The 22,028-nt window shown below is 39.0% G+C and overlaps 1 protein-coding gene across 1 annotated transcript in view; it reads right to left on the reverse strand.

Moving 5' to 3' along the window:
• The window catches only part of CCDC30 (coiled-coil domain containing 30), a 63,779-nt gene that overhangs the window by 33,394 nt on the left and 8,357 nt on the right, over positions 1-22,028 (reverse strand). Inside the window, exons 3-5 of the mRNA XM_049774725.1 lie at positions 17,940-18,109; positions 7,814-8,045; positions 4,588-4,764 (exon numbers count right to left, since the gene is read on the reverse strand). Of these exons, the coding sequence (XP_049630682.1) occupies positions 4,588-4,764; positions 7,814-8,045; positions 17,940-18,109 (579 nt within the window). The remainder of the gene's footprint in view (positions 1-4,587; positions 4,765-7,813; positions 8,046-17,939; positions 18,110-22,028) is intronic.

Raw genomic sequence — 22,028 nt, forward strand, 5'->3', positions numbered from 1 at the left:
CTGAGAGATTCTATATACGCAGTCTAAACATTTCCCACCCTTTCTCCAATAGACTGTAAGCTAGATTTCCTTCATGAAACTTGTCTTGCTAGAGGCACTATAATACTCCCCATTGCTAAAATAAATCCAAAATAAATGCAGACAGTTGCTTTCTCCAAAGCTTTGACTCTCCATCTCAGAACATTCTTTTGAAGTCTGTGATGCCACACACACTCTTGGCTTTCACTTGAGCCTCTGCCATTCCTTCTTGGTCTCTTCTTGGAAGATTGTACTGATACTACTCAAGCTTTATATATACTGGACTATGCTAGAATTGAGAATGGCTCAATCTCCTCCTAGGTTCATTATCATACTTGAAAATACCATCTTCATGCTAATAACTGCCAATATGGAGCTCCCTGATTCTGCCTTATATTTTTTATTTTATTTTATTTTTATTTTTTTAAATTTATTATTTATACTTTTGAGAACAAAGATGCAAAGAAAGAGGACAAGGTAAAGTTAACAGTGGAAGGACAATCACCCATAAACAGAATTCTTAGAAGAAGTCCCCTTGCTAATATGTTAACTTTGAACTTTCAGCCAAAGAACATTAAAATAAATAAAACAGAACCCATGTACAATTACTTTGTCCCTCAAGTCCCCAGATTGGAATACATTATAATATTTCTTAGCAGCACACAAAGCAATCTAAAGCCATAAAACTTATGTAACTCCTTAAACATTAAAGGCATAGTATATTTTACATTTCCATGCACATGCATATTAATTTAAGTTAACCTCAACAGTTTAAGTGTTTTTTTTTTTTAAGGATTAGAGTCAAAGGAGCAAAGTAAAAGCGGTGTTAGAGTGGCAATTATTGCTTGCATAGGCCCACCATAATATGAGGGACATGGAAAGGAAAAACCTTGGCTTAAATACAAGGAGATCCTACCCCTGAAGTTTCCTGGCATAAGACCAACTCTGGGCTCCAGGCAAGCTAGTTTGTCCAATCCAAGACATTGTCTATAGTGCCAACACACTCTTTTTCACACAGTCTCTGTTTTTGGTATCATGTTTCTGTATTAAAGATCCTGGAATCTGCATATCCTACATTGAAGTCAGGATGTAGAGCGTCCTCTAGTTTCACCTCACAATTAAAGGGCAATGCAGAGAGCCCTGTCCTGTAAGCAGGTCGTTGTTGTTGTTAAGTCTTCTCAGTGTTAAGGGAAGTCTCTTTTGAGCAGGTCGATGTCAGAGCAGCGGTAGGGTCTTCCCTGATAGAGGATTGCTTCCAGGTGATGTTATAGAAAAACTTGGATGTTTTATGGATGGCTTCCCTGGTTCAGGGGTGAATGGAGAATGCCCATTCTTCTGAGGCTTGTGCCAGGTCATTATGTCAGTGTTCAGGGTGTAAGGTCCCATTGCACTACAAGATTTGTGTGTTCCAATCTCTATTAGATAAGATCTTATTTGTATGTATAGTATTTTTCCATTTCAAATGTGCCTATGCAAACAAGGAACAATGCCATGTGGCATTATCGGCGCATATGGGGGCCATAAGAACAAGTCGAACAATCCTTATGACATGGTTCAATCATAAGCATTAAACTGGGGGACTCTTTCACCAAAATTCCTATTGAACAGTTCACAAAGAGAAGAAAAGATAAAAAGTGGTTAGAATCGTCACTGTATAATAGAATATTTAGTAAGACTTATAGCTGTCAGAGAAAAAATGCATAAAATATTCAAAAGACATACGTGTCCATAAGTCTTTTGAAATACTTGGAGGTTGTTAAATCCAAGGCACGGCTTTGGCCTGTGATTAGGATTATGCAGTACTAAAGTTAAAAAGAGTAATGTGGGTTACTGATAGTTGGGGGGTGAGAGAGTTAGAGTAAAAATGAGCTTTGAAGGGGTGTGCGAAAGGGCAGAATACAAAATGAACATTCTGCATACGCAAAACAAAACTTGAGGATAGGGAATACTCTTAATATATACTGTGCGCGCGGGGGCACTAGCCCCTGCGCAGTTTTGAATACGCAGACTGTTAAGAAATTGCCAGTGACAACCTTAGTGCAACCCAGCAAATCTCAGTACACCCCAAGTTAGGATCCACCTTGTCTGGCCGCCTGGGCTGGCACCCAGGGAAGGCCTGGAACCCTGGAGCAGAGAGGGGGCGGCTGGGGGCCTATGAAGGCCCCCAGAGCACCCAAGTTAGGGAGAAGGCCTTCAACATGGGGTCTCCCCAAACCCCATGCCGGCTAGAGCTAGCCTCCAGATCAAGAAAGGATTCCATAGAGAGCCGGAAGCCAGGATCTGCTTGCCCTCCACCCTGTGCCCTTCTCACCCTAGTGCTGGGGGAAGGGCGGGGAAAGCTTGGGACCCCATCCAGGAGGGACCACCCGACACCCACCTTGTCTGGCCACCTGGGCTGGCACCCAGGGAAGGCCTGGAGGCCGGGTTTGCCTTATATTTTTAAAATCACTTTTCTCGTAGTCTTCCTGATTTCAGTAAGGGATGCCACCATTCAATCTTGTGTTGGTGCCAGTAATCTCAGAGTTATCTTGTTTGTTCCTTTCCCATTAGGGGTCAGAATAATACACTTGCCTCCCCACTACACTTTCTCCATCAATTTATTTGTTTATTTGTCTTTTATTATCACTGTGTCTAGGCCATCATCAGCTCTAGCATAAGCCTCAGAAACTTTTTCACACTGGTTCTGCCACTTCTTTTTTTTGAGGGGGGGGCACACCGGTAATGCTCAGGGGTTACTTCTGGAGGGGCTTGGGAAACCATATAAGAAGCAGGAGATTGAACCCAGGTTGACTGTGTTCAAAGAACACTACCTGTTGAATTATCTTTCTAATCCTTTTTAAAAATTCTAATTTAAAAATTATTATTTGTGTTCTCCATTTTTATGGAATATTTTTTTTTTTTTTTTGGTTTTTGGGCCACACCCAGTAACGCTCAGGGGTTACTCCTGGCTATGTGCTCAGAAGTTGCTCCTGGCTTGGGGGACCATATGGGACACCGGGGGATCGAACCGCGGTCCGTCCAAGGTTAGCGCAGGCAAGGCAGGCACCTTACCTTTAGCGCCACTGCCCGGCCCCTTTTATGGAATATTTTTGGGGAACTGGGTGGGAAGACCTCCAAAGCTGTGCTCAGGGCTCAGGGGGGTCCATTTCCACTGATTCCCAGGCAGCCAGGCAGTGGTTTAACGAAAAGGCCCCAAAATGTGCTGTTGTTTGAAATCTGTGGCGTTGGAGATTAGCCAGGCCACCATGCTGGTGGCTGGGGGTCTGGCAATGGTTGGGCAACCATGTGGTATTGGAACCAACCAAAGCTCAACTAAATGCAAGGCATGTGCTTTAGTTAAATCCTATATTATTTCTCTGGTTCCTATGCCACCCTTTTGTTAAGTTTTGGGGCCATACCTAGTGGTGTCCTGGCTCTGTGGTCAGTCTTGATGGTGCCAGGAATCAACTGGGATCAGTTGCATATAAAACAATCTCCTTAACTCCTGTCTATTTCTCCAGCCCCTCCTTATGTTCACTTTGTTTGTTTTTGGGCCACACCCTATGGTGCTTAGGTGTTACTCCTGGCTCTTTGCTCAGAAATTACTCCTGGCAGGCTCAAGGGACCATATGGGATGCTGGGGATTGAACCTGGGTCACTGTGTGCAAGGCAAACGCCCTACTCAATGTTCTATTGCTCTGGCCCTTACATCTCTTTTTTAATGTGGTTCATTAAATTCAGGAGAATCTATATTTCAACTTTGTGGTCTCTGGTCTCAGTCATATGATATCTGTCAGAGCTACTCAAATTTGCTGTTATAGTTCAAAAGCAGCCATATGTAAACACACAGGTAAGGTTGTGTGCCTGTGCATTTTTATTTACAAATATGAAAAGTAGGAAGGATTTGACCCTTGGGCCAGAGTTTACTGATAGCTGTAGTTGTAGAGAAGGGTCAGTTCTCTCATATTTTTTATTAAGCCCTCAGTATCAATAAAGATTGCCTGCCTAGTTTATGACTGATGCACAATAAGTATATGCTAAATATTGAGCTCCAGAATGGGGTATATATGAACTTACATAAAAGTTTTATTTTATATGGTGGTTCACTTTGAGCATTTATATGAATCAAAAGATTTAGATGAATCTAGGGATGACAGGTATATATTGATCAATTTGGGGGGATGTTTCCTAACTTTGGGATGCTTTCATGTCAGAACAAATCTTGTCTTCTTAGGCCTTGTATCTTGGTGTACCCAATATTTTATTCAGTTACTAATACTAGATCTACCTATTAGGAGGAAATAAGTCCAGAGATCTAACTTGGTTTGGTTTGGCCTCTGGTCATTGAAACTTGGTAGGTGTTGAAAGTTGAGGCAATGTTAAAGACAGTGTACATTAAAACGTCTCATATTTGCAGAATGACAGCACACACACCTTCAGCAACAGAAGAATCGAGCTGCATACCAATGTGGGAGAGGAAGTGAAAGGAATGAGTCATGAGATAATTCCATTGTTTACTCATCTGTAGACTCTGACATGGACTATAGAAAGCTAGAGAACTCTGCAGAAAGAAATGCTCACTAGAGTTACCTTAATGCTTTCGTCTTGAAGTAAGCTATTATGTTGCTTTAAGTCCAAATTCTTCCCTCTTTCATAGCGTAGCTCTTTTTCAGCTGAATTGCATAGAACTTGGAGCCGGTGCAAATTCTGGCGTAGTTGTTGTACTTCTTCTTGCTGGTTTTTCAGTTTTTCTTCTGAGGGTAGGCACTGAAGCAAACATTTTGAAAAGAGAAAATGGCCAATTTGAAAGAATATCGGTCAAACAGAGTAGAAATGGAATTTCTGGAATGCGATTATTCATGTTAAAATAATTTTTTTTTTTTTTTTTGGTTTTTGGGCCACACCCGGCGGTGCTCAGGGGTTACTCCTGGCTGTCTGCTCAGAAATAGCTCCTGGCAGGCACAGGGGATCATATGGGACACTGGGATTCGAACCAACCACCTTTGGTCCTGGATCAGCTGCCTGCAAGGCAAACACCGCTATGCTATCTCTCCGGGCCCCATGTTAAAATAATTTTGGAGCTACTTTACCTTCAACAAACTACTCTTTCATATTTACTGGTTTAAGTTCATGTAATATAACTCCAATTTGAGTGAGACTAAATTTGTGTGAACAAAAGCAGTTAAATACAGATAATTAACTTCCTTCCATTTCACATAAATGCTAGGGAACAAAATTATGGATATTTTTGAGTAAAACATGCTTTAAAGGTCAGAAGTTAATGTGTGAAGTAGGGCATGTATGCACGTGTGTATGTACATGATGCAGATTTCGTTATGAAAAGAATCTTCCTCAGTTACTTTTCTTTTTTCTTCTTTTTGGTTTTTGGGTCACACCCGGCAGTGCTCAGGGGTTACTCCTGGCTCTACGCTCAGAAATCGCTCCTGGCAGGCTCGGGGGACCATATGGGAGGCTGGGATTCGAACCACCATCCTCTGCATGAAAGGCAAACACCTTACCTCCATGTTATCTCTCTAGCCCATCCTCAGTTACTTTTTTTTTTCCTCAGTTACTTTTCAACAACATTCTTCCAGAAGGTCTCTTCATTGCAATAGTACTATTTAGCCAAATAAGTAGTCATTTGGATTTTATATGACTATCTGATTGGCTAGGTAGATAGAATTCTCCCTTTTCCATTTAATAGATCAAGCATACTTAAAAGTTTCCTGAGTTTGAGTCAAGTATGTGCCTTTCAACCTCTGAGAAGCCACAGTGTTATTCCTTCTTATTTCTGTTCCCGAAGCAAAACAGTGTTTTTCCAAGCCTTATCAGTCCTTTCTTTTTAGCTTAGTTTAGTTAGAATGGCATTAATAAAATCCAATGAGAGGAATAAATCTGCAAGTTTAAAATCCTGAGAGAAGTCTGTCTTGGAATTATACTGTAATTATTAAGAACCCTAGATATGGAATAATATATTTGGATTTCATAATTTTTATAGGGTCCACACTCAGTAGTTCTCAGGGGTCCTGAAAGTACCACAGATCAAACTCAAGCCTTGTACATTCTCTGGCAGGTGTTATGTGCTTTGCACTATATCTCCACAGTCCTTACATCTAAATTTCTACTTGGAATTTGGAAGAACAGTAAAGGTAGTTAATCTTTATATATTTCACTTTCCTAATTTTAAAGGGGGATATATTGATGACTTCTGGGTAAAATAATGTAAGCAAGAACATGGCATGATGCCTAATGCACTTCTAAGCACTCAGGCTAGCTCTCCTTTACTTCTGTCTTCTTGTTATCCTAAAACAAAAGTTATACTGAAGCAATGAAGTCCTTCTCGCCAATCTAAATTTTTATCTAACTTTCATGTTAATTGCTCTTAGCATATAAGCAGTCTCAGCAACTTAATCTGTCATTTAACTAAAACAGAGAGATACAAGAGAAACAACTTGTTTATACCAATGTGATCAAGGCACCAAAGTTTTTAGCCTGTTTTGTAGGTGAGAAAAGTAGAATGGTAGCTTTTTCTGTTCTGGTCACTTTGCCAGAGAAGAAATACAAATTATTTCTCAAAAAGATATCTATTAAAGAAGCAATCAGTCATCCAGTCAAATTATTATCATGAAGAGTTTCTATTCATCACTATACAAATTACTTCACAGAAGACTAAGCCATTGCAGAGGCATGAAAATTTAATCAGGGGTTGGAAGCTCAATGGGCTGGAATGCATGCTTTGTATTGTAGGAGGACTAAGTTAGGCCTCTGACATTGCATGATTCCCGAGAGTGAAGAGACTGAACATTGAACTAGCAGTCACCAGTGAGTACCACTAGATATGCTTCTACCCCCATCTCAAATCAATCAGATTAAGCAAAACCAAGCAAGAATAAAAAATAAAGGACAGATGGACCAGAGTGATTACACCATAGGTTGGGTATTTGCCTTGCATGTGGCTGATTGGATCAATATAATATTGATATAATATATTCAATAAAAGAATTGATATAATTGATTCATAAATTATATAAATATAATAGATATAATGTATTCAAATATATAAATATGATTGATATAGTATATATAATTGATATAATATATTTAATAATATAATAAAATAAAATATAAATGAATTTCATATACTGATCTCCATGACAAGAATGTTGCATGTGAAACTTTTGAGGAAATAGAATGAAAGCTACAGGTTTTAAATATTCTTCTTGCAGAGCTGGAGAGATAGCATGGAGGTAAGGCATTTGCCTTTCATGCAGAAGGTCATTGGTTCGAATCCCAGCATCCCATATGGTCCCCCGTGCCTGCCAGGAGCGATTTCTGAGCATGGAGCCAGGAGTAACTCCTGAGTACTGCTGGGCGTGACACAATAACAAAACAAAAAAAATTCTTCTTGCTTTAATAAAGGAAATAATACACAGACTTAGCTTAGATATGGGTTATTTTGTATATTATATTTATATGTTATATTTATATATTATATATGTATAAATATATATACATATATAATATATAATATAATATATATACATATACATAACATATAAATATTTATATGTTATATTTATTTTATATATATTTATATTTATATGTTATATTTATACATAATATAATATATAATATATATAATATAATATGTATACATATACATAACATATAAATCTTTATATGTTATATTTATTATTCAGGATATGATTATAATAATGCAAAACAAGTATGCATTAATGTATGCATGAATATCCTTTTTGTACCCATAGCTGGTCAGAGGAGATGGACCCAACCAGCATGTTTTGTTGCTACCTACCTGAAGGCTACTATCATCTGAACTATCCCCTGAGCTCTCAAGGAGGCTCTGGCTCATAAGGATCACCTCTTCTCTAAGCCTTGCCATGTTCTCACGCTTCCATGACAACTGCTGTTCTCCTTTCACATCTCGGCTCTGGGCTGGGTCCTTCTCCTGACCCTCTTTTGGGAATGTGCCTTTCATTTCTGACAGCTCTGGAATTTTCTTCTGCCCATTTTCTCCTGATTTGGAACTTAGTGCAAACAAAACAATAAAAATAACTATAAAATGCTCATTTATAGAGTAACAGACTATGTAGAGGAAATAATCTACCATTAAGAAAGTAATGCAGTAAGATTTCAACTGGAGTTCTACAGAAAAAGCGTAATACACATAAACTTTAATAACAAATTAGTGAGCCAGGGATGTAGTTCAGTGGTAGAATGCATGCTTTCCAAGTCTAAGGCCCTGGGTATAATTCCCCAGCATGCAAGTGTGTTCATGGATTCATGGACACACACACACACACACACATACACACACACACACAGAGTTTTTTACTTATCATGGAGATAATCCATCACTGACTTTTCTTTATATATGAACAACCAGTTTTAAGTGTCCTTTTTTTTTTTTTTTTTGGCCACACCTTGTTTTAGTTAGCTCTGGTTCTGCATTCAGGTATCATTCCTGGTAGGCTCAGGGACCAAATGTGGTGCTGGGGATTGAACCTGGGTCAGCCATGTGCAAAGCAAGTACCCGACCTGCTATAATATCTCTTCAGCTCTACTTTGAGGTTTTTTGTTTTTTTTGACTCACACCCAGTACCACTCAGGGGTTACTCCTGGCTCTGAGATCAGTAGTCACCCCCCAGGCTGCCGGAGTAGCAGTAGTCAGGAGTAACCCCTGACTGCTGTCGAGTGTGACCCAAAAATTAAAAAAAAAAAAAAAAGTAAAGAACTGGAATAGAATTTAAAAAATGATGTAGGGTTTTTTTTGTTTTGTTTTGTTTTTGGTTTTTGGGCCACACCAGTGACACTTAGGGGTTACTTCTGGCTATGCTCTTAGAAAGTGCTCCTGATTTGGGGGACCATATGGGATGCCAGGGGATTGAACTGTGGTCCATCCTGGGTTAGCAATATGCAAGGCAAATGCCCTACCACTGTGTCATTGCTCCGGCCTGAATTATGTAGTTTTTTTCAAATTCCTTTAATATAAAAAATGTATCATTAACTCTATTTTTTTGCAAAGCATGTGCTCAGTCCTTTAAGCTCTATCTCTCAGGTCAAGCCAGATTCAGTAGTTTTTAAAAATAATTTATTAAAATAATACAAAACAATATGAAATAGAATAAAATGACTTAAATAAATGTGAATAATGTAACAATGATTTCTCCTTATTCTCTATATATTTTTTTCCTTATCAACTCCCAGTAAAAGCTTGATACACTTGAAGACTAGGAAAATATAAACATATGCATTGTATTTTATGTATTTATTTTTATTCATGTATGTATATGTATGTATTTGTTAATGTATGTATTTTTGACCATGCATGCCAGGAATTAAAGCTGGTACTCAGCCTACTCAAAACTATCTCTCTAGAGTCACAATAAACTTTTAAAAATGAGAAAACTAGCTTTTACTTCCAAGAAGATGGAGCAATCCTGCCCCCCTTATTTTTTTTTAATAAGCACAACAAAAAATCCTAAACTTAATATAACTACATATCTTTTTAAGAAGCGTCTAACTAGTAGTAGGCAGACCAGTGAGGAAACTGAGAACTTGAGGAATGGCACAACTATAGATTTTCTGGGATTTTTTTTAGCCTCAGATATCCTAGACTTGAAGCTGGTTACTCAGATAGCACTAACAGACACAAACAAAAAGCTCCTTCTTTCTAGATAGAGGAACAGGAGACTAGAAAGAAAGAAAACTTTTGGACAATAGCTATTTTCCTCTTGCCAAACATTACAGGGAAAAAAACCCAGAAAAACACAAAAAGAAACAAAACCACCACCATGTTGGCAAAGCCAAGTCTAGCTGAGATGTGCATCTTCCCCAGCTGTAGCAAGGCTTGTGCTCTGAGAGATCAGCAGGGAGTCAGGCCAACAGGCCTTCATCATTGTCTGGCAATAGCAATGACTCTGCTCCCACATAAGCAGGGAAGACCATGAAGGGGATCTGAATCTCTCTTCCCTACCTGGCAGAGAGGGGTATACAACCCTCTCTCCAATGGGGTGGTATCAGAGGAGTCAATGAGGAGAATCAAGACTTTTTATTGCTCACCAGGATAGAAAGGCCACCCTGCTACTCCCACTTATAATACCTTCTATCTTGTGAAACTAGGTGGGGAACAGTATCAGGGCACTCCTCCCCTCCCCTCTGCAGTCAGAGTAGTATCACCAGTACCTACAGAGGTAGAAACTCTGGCCCTCAGCACAGCATTAAGGAATTCTCCTTCCTTCAATATCCCTGCAGGATGAGAGAGAAACTTGGACTTTTACATCTCAAATGTTGTTTACTTTTTTTTAAAGATTGACAGAAATCTTTATTAAAATGTGTTCTTCAATAATGTTAGCACACATACAATACACACATACATCACACATACATCATTACACTCTTTGACACTCTTCAAAGACTGCCACCATCAGTTTAACCAATAAATTAAAACTGGAAAAAGAAGAAGGGAGAGGGATTGAGACAAAGGGAACAACTTCCATGTTTTATCTGGTAAGAAATCGCAAATTTCTCAGAATTTCCTTGGGGACAACCTGTGACCAGGGAATCTTTTAAATAAAAGACATAAATCCTTGCCTTCTCATCTACCCACATCCCATCAAATTATTCCAAAAGATGCAGTTGCAAGTGAATCTTTCAGATTTCTCAGAAAGTAAAGGGATGAGAAAATAGTGGTCAACTGCAGAAAGACTCAGAATCCAATACCCAATAAAAATATCCTTCAAGAATGATGGGGAAATCAAGACTCAGAAGAAAAGAAAGAGAATTTGCAATAGTCAATCTTTTTTTTTTTTTTTGGTCACACTCAGAGATTACTCCTGTGTCTGTGCTCAGAAATTGCTCTTGCAGGCTCAGAGAAGCATATGGGATGCTTGGTCTGTTGTCTGCTGCTGTGTTATTGCTCCAGGCCCAGTTGATCCAAAAGAATGGCTAAAGGAACTTCTATTTATCCTTGCAAGTGTGAAGTCCTGAGTTCAATCTCTCTTGTGCTCTACAAATGTGCCCTTTTGCAGGTCTGGCCACTCAAAGTCTGGAGCTCAGGATTGCCACAGAGTGTGAGATGTCTGGCATACAGCCAGGTATTTGCAGCACTGCAGCCAGGAATGTGACCCTAATGAACACCACAGCCAGACATGTGTGCAACCCCAGTCATAACAGCAGCAACAATTATGAGGGGAAGGAGAGAAGTAGAAGAAATGATGTGTCTCACATAATTTAACACAAAATTATATTAGATGTGAACAGTACCAGTATACATAGTAAAAGACAGAATGGATTAATAAACAAGACCCAACTATATGTTGTCTACAAACTCTCACTTCAATTATAATGATACAGATATCAAAAAAACAACAAATATAATGATATGAAAAGTTAAAATTAAGAGATAGGAAAATATGTATCATTAAAATATTAATAAAAAGAAAACAGGAGTGCCTTGGTTAATATCAGAATAGACCTCAGAAAAAATTGTAAGAAAAAAGAGTGCTTTATTATGGGATTGGATAGAACATACAGAGGGTAAGGTACTTGTTTTGCTTACAGTCAACTGGGTTTAGGGCTGGAAAGATAGCACCGCATTAGGGTATTGGTTTGCCTTGAACGCATCCAACTTTCAATGGACCAAGATTCGATTCCAGGCATTTCATATGGTCCCCTGAGCCTGCCAGGAGTGATTTCTTTTCTTTTATTTTTTTAATAATTTTTATTTTCACCAAAGTGGATTACAAATCTTTTGCAGTAATATTTTAGGTACATAATGACATTGAATCAGGGGCATTTCCACCACCAATGTTGTCCTCCTTCTATCCCTGTTTCCTGCATGCATCCTATATCTCCCTCCTTTGCCTCCCAGACTGGTCCCCACTGTGTCTAGCTTGTTGTAGATTGGGTATCAATTCTGTTGTCATTGGATTTGGATTTGGTGTTTAAATCTGATCATTGTTTATTTCTACTCAATGTTCATATGACTGTTTGGTCTTGGTACTCTCCATTATTTCCCCGTCAATTTATGAGGCAGAACAATATGATTAAAGTTATGTGGTTCTGTTTGAAGGGAAAAAAATAAGAGAAAAAAAAGGGGACAAAAATCAAAAAAGCAAAAAATGGGAGGAGTCCTTCTAGAGGCTAGACTTTAATGTAGGATATGCAGATTCCAGGATTTTTAATACAGAAACCTGATGCCAACAATAGAGACTGCGAGAAAAATAAAACTGTATTGGCACTACAGACAATGTCCTGGATTGGACAAACTAGTTTGCCTGGAGCCTAGAGTTGGTCTTATGCCAGGAAACTTCAGGGGTAGGGTCTCCTTGTATTTAGGCCAAGTCTTTTCCTTTCAATGTCCCCCATATTTTGGTGGGCCTATGCAAACAATATTTGCCACTCTAATACTGTTTTTACTGTGCTCCTTTGACTCTAAACCTTAAAAAAAAATACTTAGGGCCCAGAGAGATAGCACAGCGGCATTTGCCTTGCAAGCAGCTGATCCAGGACCAAAGGTGGTTGGTTCGAATCCCGGTGTCCCATATGGTCCCCCGTACCTGCCAGGAGCTATTTCTGAGCAGACAGCCAGGAGTAACCCCTGAGCACAACCAGGTGTGACCCAAAAACCAAAAAAAAAAAAAAAACACTTAAACTTTTGATGTTAAGTTAAACTAATATGCATGTGCATGAAAACGTAAAAAAATACTATGCCTTCAATGTTTAAGGAGTCACATAAATTTCATGACTTTAAATTGCTTTGTGTACTGCTAAGAAATGTTATAATGTACTACAATCTGGGGACTTGTGGACAAAGTAATTGTACATGGGTTCTGTTTTATTTTCTTAATGTTCTTTGACTGTAAGTTCAAAATTTAGGCGTCAGCTAGGGGATTTCTTCTGAGAACTCTGTTTATGGATGATTGTCCTTCCACTGTAACTTTACCTTGCTCTCTTTCTTTGCATCATTTTTCTCATAATTAAAAATAAAAAATTTAAAGAAAAAAAGTAAATATCAATTTAAGAGAAGAAAGGGAAAAAGGAAGAAAAACATAAAAAAATACAAAACCAAAACAAAGAAACCCAAAAAGCACCATAGCAATAAAGACAATAACCAAACAATAACCATGATCCCGAAATAAAAACTAAAGAAAGAAAAAAGAAAAGAAAAAGGAAAAAACAAACAATGCAAAAATTTGTGCTTTTTTTTTTCATAGACACAGTAAATATTGGAGAGATTAGAAAGGGAATTCCCTTGGCCTAAGAGATATAGGGTTTTTTCCACCCTTGAAGCATAATGTCATGGGAATAACTCCAGGCTCCATGCCAGCAGCTGGGCATAGCTCAGTGGTAGCCCCAAAGCAAAAAGATAAATTAATTTTGAAATATTATTATTATTGAACCTAGGTTGGCTGTGTGCAAGGCAAACACTACCTGGTGCTACCATTTTGGTTCCCTGTTTCTTTCTCTTTTTTTTTCTTTTCTTTTTTTCTTTTTTTGTTTTTTTTTTTTTTTGGGGTCACACCCGGCAGTGCTCAGGGGTTACTCCTGGCTATCTGCTCAGAAATAGCTCCTGGCAGGCACGGGGGACCATATGGGACACCGGGATTCGAACCAACCACCTTAGGTCCTGGATCGGCTGCTTGCAAGGCAAACGCCGCTGTGCTATCTCTCCAGGCCCTCCCTATTTCTTTCTTTCTTTCTTTCTTTTTTTTTTTTTTTTGGTTTTTGGGCCACACCCGGTAACGCTCAGGGGTTACTCCTGGCTATGAGCTCAGAAGTTGCTCCTGGCTTGGGGGACCATATGGGACGCCGGGGGATCGAACTGTGGTCTGTCCAAGGCTAGTGCAGGCAAGGCAGGCACCTTACCTCTTGGGCCACCGCCCGGCCCCCCTATTTCTTTCTTATGTAGAAAAAGTGCTTAGGAAAGTCAAAGGTCACAAAATTTAATACTAAAAATTTGTGTTAAACTTTGTGTTATACAGTATAGATAATTAAATAGGATATCATAGGTGTTCATCTATGATTACAATATATAGAATGTCTATGTTGTATTATTCTCTTCCCCCCTAGGCTCACCACTTGCAGGCTCATTTCTAGTTCTTTACTCTCACCCCCACTGTCTATTACCCCACATGTAACCTTTTATACCCTCAGATCTTTGCTCCTTATGAAGTAGATTAATATCCTATCTCAAGCTAACTGCCAGTCAGTTCCCAAATGGAAAAATAGACTCTCAGCCTGAGAAGAAACCAATACTCTCTTCCTATCAATTTTATTATCTATGAACTCCTATCCTCCAACTCCCTTATAACAACAACAACAACAACAACAACAATAATAATCAGTTTCGAGATACTCCACTCAAAGACATTTCCAGATACGGGAGTGCTGGGAGCTGTCTACAGACTCCAGATGGCCAAATCAAAGACCAAAGTGGTGTTTCGAAAACAACACCCTCCCCCCCCCCTGAGGATTTCTAAAACATAAAAGGTGCATGTGTACCTTTTTTGTATATCTTTGATGTATTTCCTTAACATCTATAACTCTCTTTGAACAACGACAATGTTGCCCGCTGGTTTTTTGTTTGTTTATTTGCTTTTTCCCCTTTGAGATCTGTTCAATAAGCAATGCTGGCAGAAGAATATCTCTGTATAGAATTCATGATAGAACCAAGTTACAGGGAATGTGGCATTGTTTCTCTTTTGCATAGGCACATTAAAATGGGAAAATATTACATATGCAAACAAGTTCTTATCTAATAGAGATGGGAACACAAATTTTGTAATGCAGTTAGGTCTTTTTTTTTTTTTTTTTGGTCACACCGCCCTTTGAACCACCGCCCTTCTGCCTGGAAGGCAGACGCCTTACCTCCAGGCTATCTCTCTAGCCCCGCAGTTAGGTCTTATACCCTGAAAATTGGCATAATGACTTGACTCAGGCCTCTGAAGGATGGGCATTGCCCATACACCCCTGAACAATAGATACCATCTATGGAAATAACCACAATTGACTATAACATTACCAGGACGAAAACCTCTACCAGGGAAGACCCTACCACTGCTCTGACATTGATTTACTCCCAAGAGTGCTCTCAACACCTGCTTGCAGGGCAGGTCTCTCCGCATCTAATGGTGAGGTGATACCAGAGGATGCTCCACATCAGCCTGACTTCGATGAAGGAAATGCACAGAATCCAGAATCTTTAAATACAGGAACCTGACACCAACAACAGCTAAAGTACGGAAAAAGCTTCACTGGGACCATGGAGAATGACTCAGGAGTTGAACAGACTGGTATGCCTGGAGCCCAGAGTCGGTCTTATGCTAATAAACTTCTGGGGGAGGCCTTCTTGTAATGAGGCCAACGATTTTTTTCCCGTTTTCCCCATATTTTGCTGGGCCTATGCAAACAACAGTGATTGACACTTTAACACCTTTACTAATGTTTTTTTTTTTTTTAACACATATCCTTTAAGAAGGAAAAAAAATACAACTTAATGAACTTAAAAAATTAACTAGTCAAGCGCCTGTCTCGAATACAGGCATGGGATGGGAATGTTGCACTGGTGAAGGGGGGTGTTTTGTTTGTGACTAAAACCCAACTATAATTATGTTTGTAATCATGGTGCTTAAATAAAAATATTATATTAAAAAGATAAAATAAAGTAACATGATTTAACTTAGATTTAGAATATATACAGAAATCTTAAAATCCAAAATAAGATTTCACAGAATTCAGCAGTCACTTCACAAGAAAAATATTTCAAAAATCAGTTACTTAAGAAAGGCACAACAGAGTTGACAACACTGAAAACATAAGATCTAGTTCCAACTGCTAACTTTGTAATGGCCACAGAAAGAGGGGATGGGCTGAGGGATGGCAGAGTGCAGGAGCACTGATGAAGGGAGATGACACTGTGGTTGAATTGATGTTGAAATATTATATACCTAAAACTCAACTGTCAATAATTTTGTAATCATGGTTCTTTAAATTAAAATAAAACTTATAAAATAAAACTAGTCAATTATAATAAAACGTTTTTATTAGCTGCATTTGAATATATTAAAATACTCTTTCACTATCAAAAAGAATGAACAATTGCATTTACAATTGTACCAATAAAAAGTAGAAAAACAGAAAATTATAAAGCTTCTCCACAGCAAAGAACACCACTTAAAAAAGGAAAAGGCAATAACGCAGCCATACCAATGGGCCGGCTTCATTGCTTTTCTACTCATCTCTGCATAGTCCTAGCCAAAGGTCCAGGGATGCCGGGTATGTGACTGACACTTCTGGGGGACATTTTGAACCAGGCTTTCCCTTCCCCCTGAGTATGCTAGAGGCCTCTGTACTTCCAGAAAAGAGAGGTACAAGAGCAGGAAAAACTCATGAACATACCAGTCTCTCAGATGATCACACTGGGGACCTTCTGAGTCGTACAAACTACCACTGTGCCATATGAACTCATCAGCCCAGTTCTGCAGATCCTATTTTTGGACCATGGCCACTTAAGCCACACGCAACACCTCCATAATTTTAATACCGATTTCCCAGTAGGTATACACCAAAATAGAGTGAAATTATCATAGAAGCCATATATCCTCAACAAACATAATCAACGGGAGAACACTCAACCGGCAATATATAGTTTAGTAGACCTTCAGACAATGACATAAAGACATTATTGTGAAATATCAAAATTTTCGCAAATTTTCTTTTAATGCAGTTTTTTCTTTAATTTCATTGCCATTTAGTTGTACCAAGTAATATTAAGTAAATTATTCATACCTGCCAAGGGGCAGGCTTTGGGGAGGTTAGGAAAGTGATAACTAGGGTGGTGGTAATAATATGTTGGTGGTGAGATTAGAGTTAGAATATAGAATGCCGGGGCCAGAGAGATAGCATAGAAGTAAGGCATTTGCCCTTCATGCAGGAGGTCATCGGTTCGAATCCCGGCACCCCATATGGTCCCCCGTGCCTACCAGGAGCAATTTCTGAGCCTGGTGCCAGGAATAATCCCTGAGCACTGCCGGGTGAGACCCAAAAACCACACACACACACACAAAAAAAAAAGAATATAGAAAGCCAGATATGACTATTATGAACAACTCTAAATCAGTGTCTAAAATAAAGAAATTTAATTTAAAAACTAAGTGAAAAGGCAACGTACTGAATAGTATAAAATCTTTTCAAATTGTGTGTGACAGGAGGCTAATCTTGAGAATACATAAAAAATCAAAACAAATTCATAGCAACAAGCATACAATTGCATAGTCATTTCCAGAGAGATATAAAAGACAACAGTTACATGGAAAAAGGAAATGTTGTGATTTTGAGAGTATGGATGAACCATGAAGATACTAAGAAATATAAGTCATAGAAAAAGAATAATTTATTATCTTACATATATTTGTAATTATATAAAACTAAATTCATAGATAGTGAGAATGGAATGGAGGTACTAGGAATGAAATGGGGGTGCTAGCAGGCACCTTTCTTGCTGTACTATCTCTTTGGTCTCAGGGAAAAACAATTTTTTTTTAAGTTTAAAAATGTAAAACTAGGGACCGGAGAGATTGCATGGAGGTAAGGCGTTTGCCCTTCATGCAGAAGGACGGTGGTTCGAGTCCCGGCATCCCATATGGTCCCCTGTGCCTGCCAGGGACAATTTCTGAGCCTAGAGCCAGAAGTAACCCTTGAGCACTGCCGTGTGTGACCCCCCAAAAAAAACAAAAATTAAAAAAAAATGTAATACTAGTATATCAAAAGGGAAACTGTGGGGGAATATACATATAACTAATTTTTCTCCAATGCACATCCTTAGGAAAGAAATGCCAAATTCTCATATGATCATGCCAAATAAAAGTACCCTCTCCCTTTCCTAGATAATTATGAGACATGGGAATTTCTGAATTTACCAGAGTTTCTCTCTCTCTTCCTTTGGGCTTTGATTCACTAATTCCAAATTTGGGAAATTAGACTCAAGATCTGCACAGAGTTTTTCTCTTGCGATTAAGTTAGGAGCTGCAGTTTTTTCCCTTTCAGCAAAATGATTTAATTGTTCATATTCTTGTGAAAGATTCAAGACCTGTAAAATTAAGTAAAAAGACAAATATTCCATTTATTGAACTACAAAAAAGTACTGATTCCATTTAAATACTCAAATCAGAATAAATAATATATTGACATCTGAATTGAAGCCCTGTTCCAGTTTAACTTAATATTTCGCAGCTGCTATTAATTGAATCTATTTTTGTTTTTATTTTAATTTCTTTTGTTTTTGTTTTGGTGCCACACTCCATGGTACACAGATCCTGAGTCTGTGCTCAGGGATTACTTCTGGCAGGCTCAAGGAATTATATAGGGAACTGGGGCTTGAACCTAGGTTGGCCACTTGCCTTATCCACTGTACTATTTCCCCAACCCCATAATTGTATCTATTTTTATGCTATGCATAATGTATATAGGTCTATGGTTTTTTTGTCTTAAACTTTAACTTCTCTAAATGCTGTTTAGAGTTCATTTTTACTAGCAAACGTTTTTTTTTGTAAGAAGTTTGTATTACAAGCAAAACCGATGGTATTTATAGTTTCATGTTATCATCACACATTTTCATTTTCAAGTTTTGAATGTACTTCCTTGACTCATAAAGCAAATAAACTTTCACTATAAGAAAACATTAGAGGGGCCGGGCGGTGGCGCTAGAGGTAAGGTGCCTGCCTTGCCTGCACTAGCCTTGGATGGACCGCGGTTCGATCCCCGGTGTCCCATATGGTCCCCCAAGCCAGGAGTGACTTCTGAGCGCATAGCCAGGAGTAACCCCTGAGCGTACCGGGTGTGGCCCAAAAACCAAAAAAAAAAAAAAAAAAAGAAAACATTAGAAAGAATACTAGATATCCACTATAGAGAACAAATTTATTTCACTTTAACCCTATTTGTTTGGAAACATTTGAATATGTTAAAGGCCCCAGACTACAGTATTGGTTTTTCAAATTCTGGTGGATGAGCATTACCTGAGCAGCTTTGCAATAAACAGCTTCATATTGCCACCCCACAACCCAGTCTTATACAGGGTGCTCTTGCCTAGGAAACAGGGTACTGGCATTTTAAGTCTTCTAAGGAAATTCCGATGCAAGAAGATAATTTGAGAGTCACTGCTCTGTTGTGTGATTTGGCAAAATATTTATTCAAAAGTATTTTGTTTGTACTAAGAGAGAAAGCATTCCGAGTCTGTCTGAAAATACAAAGCTTCTAGCATAACTATCATTCTAATAACACAGTGCACTTAATTCTAAAGATCAGGGTAAGCTTAATGAAGAGATTCTTTTATTTCGTTTCCTTGGCATTTTCTCCAAAGATGATTACTATTTGATATGGACTGTGATCTCATAAACTCAATCCACTCCTGAGGACTAGTCCAGGTTTAATGTAAACAGATGTTCAATTGGGCCTCAGAGGAGAGGTGAACCAGGTGAAGCATTTTTAGCATCTTAGTTATGCAATATGATCAAAGGCAATCAAAGACAGTGGTGTAAAACTGAACATAGATTTTTGGTTAAGAAGGGAGGAAGACAGCTTTTCTGAAACAGAAACTGCAGAATGAGCAGCTGAGGAAACACAAGCAAGTAGTGAGTGATCAGATTTTGAAAATGATTGAATTGTCAAAATATTTTTTTCTTATCCCCACTTTTTAAAGTGAAATAGTTTTATTTATACTTAGTATGAGAGAAAAAGGACTGAGAAATGATGGGGAGGGGGGGAGAGACAGAGTCAGAGACAGAAATAGTGACACAGAGAAACAGAGAGACTGGAAGAAAGAGAAAGAGAAAGGAGGGAGCCCTTTAAAGTAAGAAGGAAGGAAGGAATTGTACACCATAAGTTGGGATGTAGGTGATTCCAGAGGGGAATGCCAATAACCAAAATTTTCTTAATGAGTTGCACTAGTTTTAGAGACAGGAAAAAAGAATCCCCAAAAGCCAGTAAGTTATTGATCTTGAAAGTCATTCTAAAATCTGAACATCACATCTAATAAATAAGTAAATTTAATTACATCTAATTAACTAATAAACTTTAGTTTCTAGGAAGTAAAGAAGTAATGAAAGCCGAAAAAACTTTAAAAAAACAGTCTAGGGCCCGGAGAGATAGCACAGTGGCGTTTGCCTTGCAAGCAGCCGATCCAGGACCTAAGGTGGTTGGTTCGAATCCCGGTGTCCCATATGGTCCCCCGTGCCTGCCAGGAGCTATTTCTGAGCAGACAGCCAGGAGTAACCCCTGAGCATCGCCGGGTGTGGCCCAAAAACCAAAAAAAAAAAAAAAAAAAAAAAAAAAAGAAAACAGTCTAGAGGGCCCGGAGAGATAGCACAGCTGGGTTTGCCTTGCAAACAGCCGATCCAGGACCAAAGGTGGTTGGTTCGAATCCCGGTGTCCCATATGGTCCCCCGTGCCTGCCAGGAGCTATTTCTGAGCAGATAGCCAGGAGTAACCCCTGAGCACCTCGGGGTGTGGCCCAAAAACCAAAAAACAAAAACAAAAAACAAAATTAGATTAAGAAAACAGTCTAGATGGTACAGAGAATGGAAAACTTTTGGAGTTTTGCTGATGAGGATTCTGGGATCAATATTGAGAATAGTCATGGGGCCGGAGAGATAGCATGAAGGTAGGGCGTTTGCCTTGCATGCAGAAGGATGGTGGTTTGAATCCCAGCATCCCATATGGTCCCTTGAGCCTGCCAGGAGTGATTTCTGAGTGCAGAGCCAGGAGGAGTAACCCCTGAGCACCACTGGGTGTGGCCCCAAAATAAAAACCAAACAAACAAATGAAAAAATACTGGCTTTTCAATAAGGAGGACAGAGTGTAGGCCGAGAATCCCCATGTCACTTGAGACTATACATTCTAAACTACAAATTTAGGGTGTAGGCCTACATGATCAAATGTTTTTGAATTTCAAAATTCTTTTTTTTTTTTTTTTTTTTGGGTTTTTGGGCCACACCCGGTGACGCTCAGGGGTTACTCCTGGCTATATGCGCTCAGAAGTCGCTCCTGGCTTGGGGGACCATATGGGACGCCGGGGGATCGAACCGCGGTCCGTCTCCTAGGCTAGCGCAGGTAAGGCAGGCACCTTACCTCCAGCGCCACCGCCCGGCCCCGAATTTCAAAATTCTTTAGCTATGAGTTTTGGTACTGTAATTAAAAAGAAAAGGTCCTACAACATAGGGGCTTCAGAATACATGACAGACATCTTTGGTTTCTGGGCTACACCAGGGAGTGCTGAGGCTTTACTCTGCACTCAGGGCTTAACCTTAGCAGGCTTGGGGAACCAGATAGGGTGCTGGGGATCAAACCCCATTGTCACTGTGTAAAGCATATGTAACTCATAGTAAGAGTAAATTTAAGTCTAAAGAATGAACTTTAAGAACAAAAAATTTGAAACAGGGGGCTGGAGCAATAGTGCAGTGGGTAGGGCGTTGGCCATGCACTTGGTTGTCCGTGTTTAATCCCTGGCATACCATATGGTTCCCTGAGCTCCCTAGGAGTTATTCTTGAACACAGAGCTAGTAATAACCCCTCTGCACCGCAGGGTATGGCCCCAAAGCAAACAAAACAAGTTCAAACAGAAACACTTCATTGCAAGTGTTTCATAGAAAACAGAATACATATGGCCTTAAAGCACCTCCTCATAATAAACTTGTTATTTTCAAAAGGAAAAATAGTAACTTTACAGAGTTGAGAATTATGGCAGATGGTGCCTTAATCAAATGATATGAAATTAATATCTCTATTAACAGAGCGATGAAATCATCAGTTCTCAATATAAGGCAGATAAGGATAGCACATACCTGAGAATCCTGTCAATATTGTATAACTGAGTTAAGTGTGGGAAGATACCAGACAAGTCCAAATTGAGAGATATTATTCAAAACAAATGGTGTGGACTCCAGAAAAGCATCAAAGTTAGAACAACAAAGACAGACTGAAGAATAGTTAAGAATAATTAAAAAAGGGGGCCG

Source organism: Suncus etruscus, chromosome 6 (genome assembly GCF_024139225.1).
Source record: "Suncus etruscus isolate mSunEtr1 chromosome 6, mSunEtr1.pri.cur, whole genome shotgun sequence".
Lineage (NCBI taxonomy): Eukaryota > Metazoa > Chordata > Mammalia > Eulipotyphla > Soricidae > Suncus > Suncus etruscus.